Raw genomic sequence first — 12893 nt, 5'->3', positions numbered from 1 at the left:
TGTGAATTATCAGATGTCCTGTTTCATGTTATCTAGTGTTACGTTTTGTTTTAATGAATCCCTAGCATTTTATGTTTAATTAATTTTTTAGAAACTTTTCAGCACTGAAATAAATAATAATAGCCTGGGTGCCTCGATCAAAACTGCGGATACCTCGATTTCTTCACCAGCGATGTGAAATTCGCCTTTGTAAGGTCGGTAAAATATTAATCATACCTGTCAATGTGTTTTTTGTAAACAAGATGAAATATTTCGAGCGCGCCATATTTATATTCACAAGAGCGTGCTTTGATATTTGAAACTGAAAATATTGATGTTTGTAATCGTAATTTTTATGAAATTTTCTAAACAGATTGAAGTTTTCATTGGTAGTTCCCTTCAGTAAATGTTTGTAAACTGTACTGCTTTCATTATGAAGTGTTCATACTGAGTCAATTGTTTTTATTATTGACATTAAATTTTCAGTTTGCATTTGTTTTGAAACAACTTAATAACGAATGACAAAAGATGCAGCATTCTTTTATAATTTAATTACCGTTTTATACACAAAAATTATGGTTGTAGACGCAAAATCTTACGGCAGGACACAACAGTAGCTATACAGGTATGAATAATTTTCATAAGATAAAGACCTGTAAACTTAAAGGGGGATAGGATAATTAAATAAAGAGTGAAAACTGTCTTTAGAACTTCTGCAATCGTCTTGATGACGTGATTAAATTTCATCAAAGTGTGTCATTGAAAGTTGAAAAGTCATAAACAGTCCGCTACAAGTTTTTCTGTTCGTCTTTGGACAGAAAGTTTGAAAGCGTATTTCGCAACTGACTCCCGGATTCGATGCCATTATAAATTTGGCAATTCTTGTTACAATTTTGTTGCTTCATTTTGCATTAATGTTGTTCGGGTATGATTTTGTGGGTCCATTAAATAGGTGATATATCAGTCAAGGCATCAATGATGGCTTAAATTCAAGCAAAGGCGTAGGTACCGTGGGGGGGGGGGGGCACAGTGGATACGTATTCCCCTTTTGTCCATTTATTAGATGGCATGTGTAAATAAACTATTGTATTGTTGTGTTCATTCTGTCTTATTTTATCCTAAGTTCGGTTTGTACTTATATGAAATGTATTTAGGTATATTTATCAATGAAACTGAACTGATCAAGCCGCTATACGCGCACAACCGTTTGGCAGCACAAGGATAAACGGTTTTGTTACCGCAGGCACGGTTGTACCTAGAAAAGATGTTTCTTTAAAAGAAGATATCGTTTCTTCCAGCAATTCCAGAAGTTTGGTATAGTTGACACGAAAATATGGGGGTTTAGGGGACTCCAGGTCGCTAAGCAATTGAAGAGTCGGCCTGAAGCGTACTAATATTGGAAGAGATTCGGTTTTGATATCAGCTCACGGTATAGCCTTTTCTCTTTGCTTGCATTTATTTTCAATCCCAGTCAGTTCTTGTTGAGAGGTGATCCCACGTGAATTCACACAATCGCAAAAAAATTATCACTTTAGCTCTGTGCAGTGGTAGATCTATGCAAAAGTGCTGTGAATTTGATACTATTTCGACCATATGGGTAAATAATATCATCCCTATTTAGCAATTTTAGCGTTTCGCCAGATGGCCTAGAAATTTGACGTAAAAGAAACGCCAACTATAAAGCCTGGTTTCCACTGCGCGATTAACACGATAAAGGCGACAAAGTCAACTGGCTTCTCGCTAATCGAGCAGTGGAGACATAAACGTATTGTGATAATCGCCAATGAGTCTTTTTTGTGTAATAATGCTCAAAACATTGCAAAATATTCATTTTAGGGAAGCACGGAACAGCGCTATTTCTTCATCCCCCGGGGTACGAAGCTTCTTTGAAAGTGAAATACCAAAATTTTGAAATAACGTAACTTTTTACCAATTTGATTGGCTATTGTCTGAAAAAGCCAATCACTGGTGACAGCCCTGTGAATTGACCAATCAACATGCTATTCTGTACTAAAAGTTATTTCTGCAACAACATCTATTCATTCCTTTGAGTCACAAGACATCCAACGAAAGGCAAGTGCTTCTTTCTATGATGCATTCATCTTTCCCCTACATTAACTAAACCCTGGTTAACTGGGGTGGGGCCAAGCCTAGTCCCTAGATCCCCTATCTGAATACCCTCAACCTACTGGGTTTGTACAAGATAGAATGTGCAAAATTCAAGTTTGATATTTCAAAAGGAAAAAAGATACCATTTTCAGATTTCTTCTAATAGCTCAACAGGAAACACAAAGTTCAAGCCCGATTACTCGACAAAAAAAAATCAGGTGAATTCTTTTCCCCAGAGCAAGAACCAAGTATGTGAAAAAATTTATTTCAATATATGCATTAAAATTTGGAATTTGATCCCTCCTGAAATTCGTACAGCTCCAAACACAAGAAGCCTTTGCAAAACGTTGCAAGCAACATCTGGTTTTTCTTGTTAACTGTAAGCATCGTCTTTCTGCATTTTTCTAAAGAAATTATGATATGCTGATAAAAACATGATTAATCAGTTCTTATCAAATCTAATCTCTGAATACCTGCAGCTTAAATGTATGTAGATATGATCATACGACATTAACAGGCACGAAGTCATTCTGGATAGGGCAGAAATATCTACCCAGATTGTCGTTTACCAAGAGACAGTAAAAATGCTTACACAAACCGTGTCGCTCTTCAATCAAGTCATAGCTCGTAGTACGAGATTTTTGCGTATATCAAGATTTTAAGAGTGAATATTTCCACCGATAAACAATACAGACCTTGGGATACTAATGTAAATGGGATGTGAACGGCCTACTTTCCTTCCTTTCTTTGGAATATTAGGTTTTTGCAATTACCTGATTTGCTTGTAATTCTGCATTTGCTTCTTATATTAAATTGAGAATCTTGCTACATAAACATAAATCAGAATGGAAGTTTTCCTAGCAACAGAGGCGCCGGAAGCTTCGTGATGCGGCGGGGGCAGGAACGGCAGAAAGGACACCTTGGGGTGTCGAAGTTTGCTGATGAAACAGATCGCGAACCGTCGTTTAGCCAGTGACTAAGCCTGGTTGTAGGTGAAAGGCCTGTCAAGGGAGAACGGGTCGGTGTTCTGGGTGCGTGGCCCCTGGGGAAATTTTGCGTTACTACGCCCTAAAGACTCTCGGAAATGAAGGCAACATTCATAAAAATACTTTGAATCAAGGCTACAGTCAAACGTCATTCTCGAAATTCCTTTCACCCCAACATCAACAATCAAGGGAGACTGGACTTAACTTTACTTCATATTAAAACAAAATTTTGTTCTGATGACCATCTACATGGCCTGATATAACTTTTGGATATAACTCATCTGAACTTACTGTTTTTTCTTAATGTTGATACAATCCGCAGCTATTCAAGAAAAATAAAGCCAACTAATCTAAATTACCAACGCTAAATATAATTGAATCAAATATAACTGATGTTGCATACGTATTTCTTGTAAAGACCACAAGTATCGAAAGATGACAATTCTGAAACTTTTTCTTTAATTTTTGTGAAGTTAGGGAGTACTTATTTCATTTTGAACTAAGTTCCATGATTGGCTCAATCTGTTTGACAAAGATCTTGAGAGCAGAAGGAATCATAGCATTCTACTTTTGTTAAAGAGGCTGTTACATAAACCCTGGTTAAAATTATATATATATCATTTTCTGGCTTAGTTTGTGTGTAGTGCCGCGGATAAGTTTCAGAGGCCTTGCGGCAGAACTGAAAGTGAAACCTCTTGCGAGCGAAGCGAGCAGAAAAAATTTTGGCCACCATGCCCTTTCGACTATCTAAAAATTCATTTCAGAAATTTTTTTGCAGTCACCTTCTTGCAATCGTTTAAAAAATTGCACAATTTTGTTATGTCCTACTAATTGCTTTCACAAACTGGAAATCTTAGGAGCGCCCTAAACCTCAAGGCCCATGGCCAATTTTCCATTACCACCACCTTTCGGTAACCCTTGTTATGAGCTTGTATTTTGGTGTTTTTAAAAGCAGAACGAAAAGAAACACTTTAGATTTTGGCTGGCTCAGAAAGGTCACCCCTTTGCTCATTTCGTATAGCAACTAAGCAATCCAAGGGCACTTTTTGGTTATACAGTTGGCAAAAAGAGCAACTGGGTTACCTGCAAAGGGGCAGGTAAACTGAATTTTGGAAAAAGGGGGTACGTGCCCAGTATGCCCCCTAGTTCCTACGCCTTTGCTTGAATTTAAGACATCATTGATGCCTTGACTGATCTATCGAGCATACGCGAGCCAACGTTGGTAGCAATCTGAAATCTGTTCAGCATGATCATGAAAGTTAAAGAGAACTTATCAACGAAAATAATTTTGTTGGTCAAATTGCTTTGCAAGTCGGTTTTCAGTTTCCATCAAAATGGAAAATATTGACTTTTCTCTTGCATGGAGGTATCAAGAGATGCTTGAAGCCTAGGTTTTATCAGCATTAAAATTATTTATATAAACTAATATTGCTCGGAAATCAATTTCTTGAAAACGGCATTTTGTTAACCCCGTGTTGCCCCCGCACTGCTGCCCCCGCTGACCCCGTGGCTTCAGCCCATTTGCCTAGCAATCTATATGTAGCTCATGTTTATGAAAATTACTATTTACCTGTCTTTCATAAAGTGCTCGATGCCGTATTGTCAGAGGTTTACACGCTTATGTTGTGTGGAATAGGACGGTTCTAAGTTCCTTCTCCTAGTTTCAGGCTTAACGCGACCATCAGGCAACTGCATCTGATATCATTTCATCCTTTCATATTTCAAAAGTGTTTCTCATTCTTCAGCAATTTCGCTAAATTCAGTGGCATGGCCAGCATCAATTTCTTAAGGAGTGCTAAAAACATAATCTGGTGAACCATTCCTAATTGCGCAATTTTTAGAATATGAATTTAACCAAATATAAGCCAATGTAGCACATTGAAATACCACGTAGAGTGCAAGTCAATTGAATGTTACAGATTTCTTTAGATATCAAAACATATAAAGAAGCCAAAATATTTAGTAATCCACCAACAAAAACTCGACTCTTTTATCGATCATATCTCAGGCAATCTGTAGCAGATCTGCCTAATATTGAACAGTAAGAGGTGTTTTGTGGTGTTCTTTTTGTCATCATATGATCATAGTCCAAAAATGTTTGCGTAGGTTTTTATGAAATCATTGCTTTGCCACTTATCTTTTCCTTCTTGCCTCACTGGTCAACAAATTAGCACAGCAGAATTAGCATAAATGTTTCAACCCTTGATCTTTTCATTAGGCCAAGATTGAAACTTTGTTTAACAACGACTAAAGATAGGTGCAGTCTTGTTGTAACGCATGCATTTGTGAATGTTTGAAATGTATGATAACGTTTGAAAATGTTTTTTAGGCAGGTTTGTCTATTTGAGAAGTATTATCTCAAGTAAGTCTTTTCAAGTTTCATTGAAAACATGCCATTGTCCATGGTTTCCTAAACTTCTATTTTAACAAATGTTTATTGTTTGTGATCGCAGAAGGTAATAGGTTGAAGGTTGATCTTTATTCAAAGATTGCTCAAAGTTCGCGATACATTCATCATAACATACTCTTATATTTCTTACAAATTTATCCATAGATCCTGTTATTGCAATTTAAAACTGCTAACACAAAATTGCTCTGTTTGTTTAACTCTATCAACCACTACTTCAAGACCCGATTTCAAGATAAGTAAAGAAAAGATAAAGGAGGATTTTCGTAAATTCTCTCTCTGTGAAAGGTGATCTGAGCTGCATCGTTGCTTGTGACTTCGACATGTGTTTATTTGTTACTTTCCTTTCTTCCCAATATATGCAGATTCAGAGATAAATACCCAGACCGAAATAGAATCCTTCGCACAAATCAGTAGCCAGCACTGAAAATCTGCATTCTGGTATGCTGACTTTTGATCTAAAGAACTCTTTTGATACAAGCGGTTATGAGCTATGACTTCCGGTAAAAGCGTACGTGTGCCACAAGATTCATGTCTCGGTCCAATTCTCCTTATGATGTACAGCTTTAAAGAATAATAAATAGGTCAGGATGCATGGAAATAACATAATTGTTTTTCATGTCTCTAGAACTGAAGCCAACAGGATACTTTACCAGTGATAAAAAAGATTAGGCCCCGACAAATGCAATCGGCTCCCAAGATAAGGAACACAAGGCCCCGAAGAACTTAAAAATGATCTCCTTGAGCAATTTCTCTTGTTTGTGATTTTAGCCGCATTGATAAAATACGAACTGAGACTTCCAAGACCGAGATGAGTGCATTGATGATGTGCGAACTGATGTTTCCTGGACCATGCCTTTCTGGAAAAAAACTGATAGCCTTGCCATATAATAGACTGAGCAAGAGCTTTCTTATCAAGTTGTATTGTTAGTTGTCGAAAACCAGATTTGCTAACGTTGATTTGTTGGCTGTACAGCTGCTGTCAAACTAACATCGGAGTTTGCAAAATTTAGAAAAAAAACATGTCGGCAACCACTGTATCAAATTGTGGCCATCGCGCTTTACATTTAGGCTCTTAGTTAGGAGAAGAAGGCAATGTTTTAACCAAGCTCGTTGGTTTACGGGGCCACCATATTTGAGATATTTAAAATTAAACATAATAATGAACAACATAAAGAAAAAATCGTTTTTATTGCAACAAAAATATCTATCCTCATAGACGATTTTTTTAAGAATTATAATGCTGTGCCTTTGAAAGTAGTTTTTGATGGACCAGCTCAAATTTACAAGGCTTATCGAGAACAGTTAGATGAAAAACAATGATCGATCTACTTTATCTAAAATCATCAAGAAACACCGTACTTTACAAAGAAGCGTTTCTTCCTAGTTAAGTTTGACATTGAGAAGTCTAAGATTTGTCTACAACAAGAAAAATTTGTATATATATTCGCCACGCTCTTTTGCTCACATTTGCAAGTCCCATTATGGTTTTGTAAGAGCGATAAGCTCGACCTCCAAGTGCCCTTGTCCTGAACGCGCCCATTCTTTAACGCGCCCATTCTTTAACGCGCCCACACCCACCTCTTGAATTAAACATTCTAATCTTCTCACGCGCTACGTTGCTAAAACGATCTGACAGCCTTCGCTCACATGATCCATTACACGCTGTTTTAAGTCGCAAACTTGCTGCTTGAGCGCGTTGGCCACTGCTCCTAGTTCAATATTCTTCTCTTTGAGCTCCTTTACCCGTTGATCTAGTCTCGCCTCTCGCTCGAGCTTCCTCTTCCTGCATTTGGATGACGCTACCCTGTTACGTAGTTTCTTTCGTTCTCTTTTTACTAGCTCTTGAAGTTCAAGGTCAATTGGTTGATAGTGGGGGTTATTTTCTAGAAAGATCTTAGTCTGCTCGTCCATATGGCCTAACATTTGCATGTTTTCTATCCCATTGACCTGCATTTGCGAACGTTCTTGGAACCCAGGCTCCACATAAGTGTTTTCTTGGAACCTACCTTGGAGATGCCTGAACTGCATTGACGGATCTGCCATAGTGACATGTTCAATTAAAGCTTGCGGTATGCCATCGCGCTCTGGAATATAGCCCATTGCATGGTTTAAAAAGGCAATTTCTTGCTGCATTTGTGACGGCATCATGTGGTGGTTGGCATTTCCAAGAACTGCCATATTGTTTATAATAAACTGCTCTTGGGGCATCACGTGATTATTCATACTGACAATTCCATGATTAGATGGAACTTGAAGCCCTAAAGACATCTGCGCCCTCGCAGGTACTTGTTGCTGAGCGCAGCTTACATTATTTGAAGCTATATGTGAATCAACGTGCCCAATATTTCTTTGCAAATTATTAATAGCATTGGTGCCATTGTTGTTGTTGATGCATGCGATGTCGTTGTTATTAGTATTATTACTGCTGGCGTTGCTTACAACAAAAACATCTTCCTCCGAACGGTGGCGTTTTTGTCGTGCTGAAGACTGCTTCCGTTCCGCTACAGCGGGCGTTACATTTAAGACATGGACATTAGCATGCGAGCTTTTCCCTCCAACTGTTTTATTCGTTGTGTGCTTTTCTATCAAAATGTTTTCCTGTTGGTCATGTAGTTGCTGCAATGCTTCTGCAAAGCTGTTGTCGTTTGGCCCCGTGAGTTGGTCGCTGGGCAGTGTAAAAGCCGCATTAGAATCTTCGCTTGGGGAAGAAGATACATTGCCCTGAAAACTCATAAACATCCTTTCCAAATCAGGTGAACCAAGCTTGAGGAAATCAAGATTTGGCGAATCCATTGAATTTTGTGCCTGTCCCGGGCTTTGGTCATTATCTCCATGCTTCGGGCGCCCTGCTAGGTCCACACAGGACTGCAAGTTCAAATCCAGAGAGTTTTTGTCATAAAGTATAGATGGTGGTATTGATCTTGATAGAATATCATCTTGGTGGTAGAAGGGAGTCTCTAGCATTTCTTCCATTGTATGGCGATGTGCGGAGACTCCCTCTCTGCACATACATCCATTTGAATAAAGATTGGATGCTAATTCTTATGTATCCGTTCTTTCGCTCTCCTATTCTTTCCAAAAATTCAAGGCTTCAACCAGTGCAACTTGTTTGTGAAGGTTCAGTGAGCATCTTCACGCTTTGCCAGCGCAGCATTCAGCTGCATGCCTGCCCAGTGAAGTCACTATTTTTGTTCAATGCGACCTGTAAACACTGTCCACTTGCTTTTAAGTGTCTAGGAGAGGCAACAGAATACCTGTGATGTAATCCAATATTAACAGCACTAATTAATTTCGAATTTTTGCACTAGATTTTTGCTGGATAACCTGCTGGGCAGATATTTAGAAACATGTAGCAAACAATTTGCAGAAAACGTAAAGAAAAATTACAAGAGTTGGCATGAAAAAGAACAAATCGCTTTCGTGTGATGGCGAGCGCTGTTTACAATTGCGCCATTATGTCAACTTTTAAACAATGCAGGCAACACGATATGCTATTCCACAACATTTTCAGAGGCAACTATTATTCTTAGGGACTTGGATTTCTTCTCAGTGGGACATTTAGCATAAACGATATCTAGAGAGACAATAAGCTTGAATATCTAGTTTCTCCAACCAAAGACTTTCCTCCTTTTCTTTTGTTCTTTTGGTTCAATATTATAATATCCAAACGAAATTTGTCTGAAACACCTCAAGTTGAAGTTCTTCCATTCTCCTGATGAATATTAACTTTCAAAACCTCAACTTTGCCTCGATTTAGTTGGTTTTTTCTGTCATTTGAACTTTTTTTATATACTCATCTGAATTCCTAGAAACATGTCATTTGACTTACATAACTTTAGAAACATTTCAAGACATTAAACATTTTGCATATCTTGTTTTTATTATTCCTTCTCAAGTTGTGGCTTATTATCTATTATCAAATGCTGTGGCTTTTTCAAAGAGAAAAAGCAGTTATCTTGAAATTCACAAGCATGAGTAAAACGTAACAGAAACTTAAACCAAAGCATTAAAAAGCTTAGCTGGTTATTGGGGAATGATAAACAGTTCTTTAAGGAAAAAGCATTTCAATATGACCTTATCTTTATCGTCAAGCTTTATTCCAGACAGATGGAAAGATCTTGCTTGGTGCAAGATTGTATTTCTTTGCAAATGTGTTGCATTAGTTTAAGTCTTTTTCAACATAACTCCCACCGGTTTTTTAAGTCAAAGACATTTAAACAAAATTTCATTAGAGAAAATGGACCTTACCAATGCAACTACAAGTTGAATATAACAAACTTAAATATTAATTGTTTTGCATTTTATTTTATTTTGAATGCTAAAAGCTGTTTAATATCAACATAAGTAATATCAACAAAAACGTTATTGGCACATCATAGTTGACACACTGTTGACACATACGTAACTTCACAATTTTATACATGATGATATTCTACAAGATTTATGACCTTTTTAATGGATCTTTTTACTGTGCTTTCTCAAGACTAAATTTGTAAATTATTTTGTAAAGCTGATCCTTATTAGCTATATTAGCTATGAATAAAGCCATTTCATATTAATAATGTTTTTATTGATTTGCCACAAATATTTCAAAAAATATGTCTTAATTTTTGACAGAAATATGTCGAAAGTTTTTATTGAAAACTTTTATTAAAATACTTGTTGCAAAATGATTTGGCGATGCAACCTAGAATGTGCTCAAGAAAGTTATTCAGCCAGTCCTGGTTGGTTTGAGATATTGCTTTGAGAGTAAGAATTATTCTTCACAGTACTTTAATGTTTTGGTCTATAAAACATCTTTAACTTTAGGTTTTTTCAAATCTTCTGTAAATCTAAGTAAATAAGTATGATTTAATATAAAGGAATCAGGGTTGAAATCAGGGTTATAGCGATGCAAGAAGAACAACAAGGCTCTCTCTAAAACAAATCTCAAATATCAATAGCAACAATCAGAAATTTGTCAGTTTTTAGGATCAAACAAAAGGAGTCGGTCCCAATAGATCTAAATGATGTCGGTACCAAAACGACGGGGGTGTGCACTCCTAAGATTGTTTTGGTGAACCGGCTTTAGAAAAAAAAGCTAAAAATGACACCCGGCCTTTGAATTTCTGGAAAAAAGAACAAAGGAAAATAAAAGCTTTGATGCCAGTTGCCATGGTTGCCAGCACACCACAAAAACAATGGGAGGGCAGCCTCTTTGCTGTTATTTTTTAATAGAAAACAAAGAAGAAAATCAGGCAACCGGCTTTAAATTATATCCTTTGAACAGATACCCGGCCTTAGAATAAATTGCTAAAAATGATACCCGGAAAGACGTGCACATCCTGTCAGCAAAATATAATAAGTCGCCCCCCAGGATAGCTTCCTCTGGAAATTCTAGCAACAAATGCGAACACTGTTTCTAAAAAATAGTAATAAAAGCAGATAAATCCTTGCTATATCCGTGGTGGTGAAACTGTTCAGGAACAATATCCCATTATCTAGCAAAAGTTATTTGTTATCTAGCAAAAGTTATTTGAAAAACAAATTTTAGGAAAATATATTCAAAAATCACTTTGAAAGACATATTTTGCGGTGTGGTAAACTTCCCACTCTTTTTCTGGGCGATTCTTTTTCGTTGTTGCGTTGAATACCTGGTAAGAAAGTAGACTTGTCCCTTTGCGGATCCAGCTAGACTTCGTAATCAGTGGCGTACCCAAGGGGAGGAATAGGGGGGTCCGAGCCCCCCCCCCCACTTTTCTAAAATATGATCCTCCAGATTTGTCCAAAAACGATGTAAAACTCATTGGGGGGAGTAGTTAACATGAATCAATTAATGGCGGAAAATTTTGCAAAAAGGGCGTTTCTCCGCATTTGCGAGTGTTTGAAGGGCGTGGTTCAAAAAATTTTCTGGGGACTTCACTCCAGACCCCCTCACTACTCCAGCCCTGGGTACGCCACTGTTCGTAATGCTTCGACTGAGCATGCGCAAAAAAGTCAGAATTGTTGCTGTTAGTCTTAAAACACGGCTGTATAAAGAATTTCAGGGCCCTGCAAAGTTCGTTTCCAAAATATTTCCAAAATAGAATATTTCCAATTATCCTAAAAGAGTCTGACAAATAAGACACATGTTTGATTTTTAGCTGACTTCCATTCTAACATAACATAAGATTGCAAAAAACTTTTTCCAATCAAATATGTTGAAGTTTGATGCCAGAAAACTTTCCGGAAACCTCTAAAAACAGCATCTCGTGTACCATATTTCCTAAGACCAAGAAATTGAATTAAAACAATGTGCTCTATCATACGGTATATCTGTATCTAAAACATACATTTATATACAAAAATTCAGGTAAATTATTTAATTAGTCAGTTATTACACACTGTGCTGCAAATACATTCATTAGATTATAGCATGTATGGGACAATGAAAAGGGCTTGCGAGGTGGGGGTGAGGGGTGGTGGGGGCGGGGAGTTTGGAGGGATTTTTCAAAAAAGCTTTAGCTTTGCGTAAGTTTAATTGGCAAGGATTGTAGCTCTGTCTTTTTGTTTGTGTAATAGACCTGTCCACACGTGCATATATTAATGACCACACGTCCAATGATAGGGAAATTCCCTTTTCCAACTAAATAATGACACAACTCTGGTCATTTACACAGCTGCTGTTAAGAAATACAATGATCAGAATTTTAAAATAACCAACTGCAACTATGAACTTATCAAGAAGATTTGTGGCTCTAGCAATACCAATGCGTGGAAGTTATCGAATAAAGGAAGATCTAGAACAGATGTAAAAAATATCAGAAGAAGGAGGGGAGTTGCTATTTGATACTTAAAACGCAAAAAAACTGTTACGGCTCTTACTTCTTACAGCATCTGGGGAATGAAATTAGGCTCTTGAGATAAACAAATTTTCATAGATATGACTCTGACGTCAAACTTGAGTTGTGAAAGTATTAAAATAACTATCAACCGTAAATCGATAACATCAAAGGCAATGCTCCAAAAAATTAAAGAAAACTTCTACTGAAGTTTACGAGATACTGCAAAAATTGGTTTAATTTACACGAGGTATCCCTTCATCTAGACCCTGTCTTCGAACGGCCAGTATGAATATTTTAGCACATTTAGAACCCATAAATTACATTTGATAACTAACTTTAATCTACAATGTATTCACAATAAGTTATTAAAATTCTAAAGTCGAATACTCAAGAAAACACATTCAAGCTTTCGGAATAGCAACTTTCAGTTTCTTTTCAACTCGGCCTCCAAAATTATTCCCCATGTTTCTACATCAATAACAGTGATAACATTTCTGCAAGCAAGTTCATCGAAAGTTTCGAAGTTGCTAAATCTTCCTTTTATCCAGCTTCGAATGCATCCTTTCACTCCAAAGTTATTCAAAAACACATTTTTCCAAGTTAATC

At 37.0% G+C, this 12893-nt stretch overlaps 1 protein-coding gene across 1 annotated transcript; it reads right to left on the bottom strand.

The window, feature by feature from the left end:
* Nucleotides 1-4793: 4793 nt before the first annotated feature.
* On the bottom strand, nucleotides 4794-8604 carry LOC135681392 (uncharacterized). The gene has a single exon (XM_065195844.2). It carries the CDS (start codon nucleotides 8491-8493, stop codon nucleotides 7096-7098), a length of 1398 nt encoding a protein of 465 aa, XP_065051916.1. The 5' UTR covers nucleotides 8494-8604; the 3' UTR covers nucleotides 4794-7095.
* Nucleotides 8605-12893: the final 4289 nt, after the last annotated feature.

This window comes from Rhopilema esculentum, chromosome 12 (assembly GCF_057945365.1).
Source record: "Rhopilema esculentum isolate cy_ngs chromosome 12, ASM5794536v1, whole genome shotgun sequence".
NCBI lineage: Eukaryota > Metazoa > Cnidaria > Scyphozoa > Rhizostomeae > Rhizostomatidae > Rhopilema > Rhopilema esculentum.
The sequence above is the reverse complement of the archived record's forward strand: the minus strand, read 5'-3'. Positions and strand labels throughout refer to the sequence as shown.

What these genes read in the sequence shown, in the direction of transcription:
- LOC135681392 (XM_065195844.2), bottom strand. Translation starts at nt 8,493, where the DNA reads ATGTGCAGAGAGGGAGTCTCCGCACATCGCCATACAATGGAAGAAATG.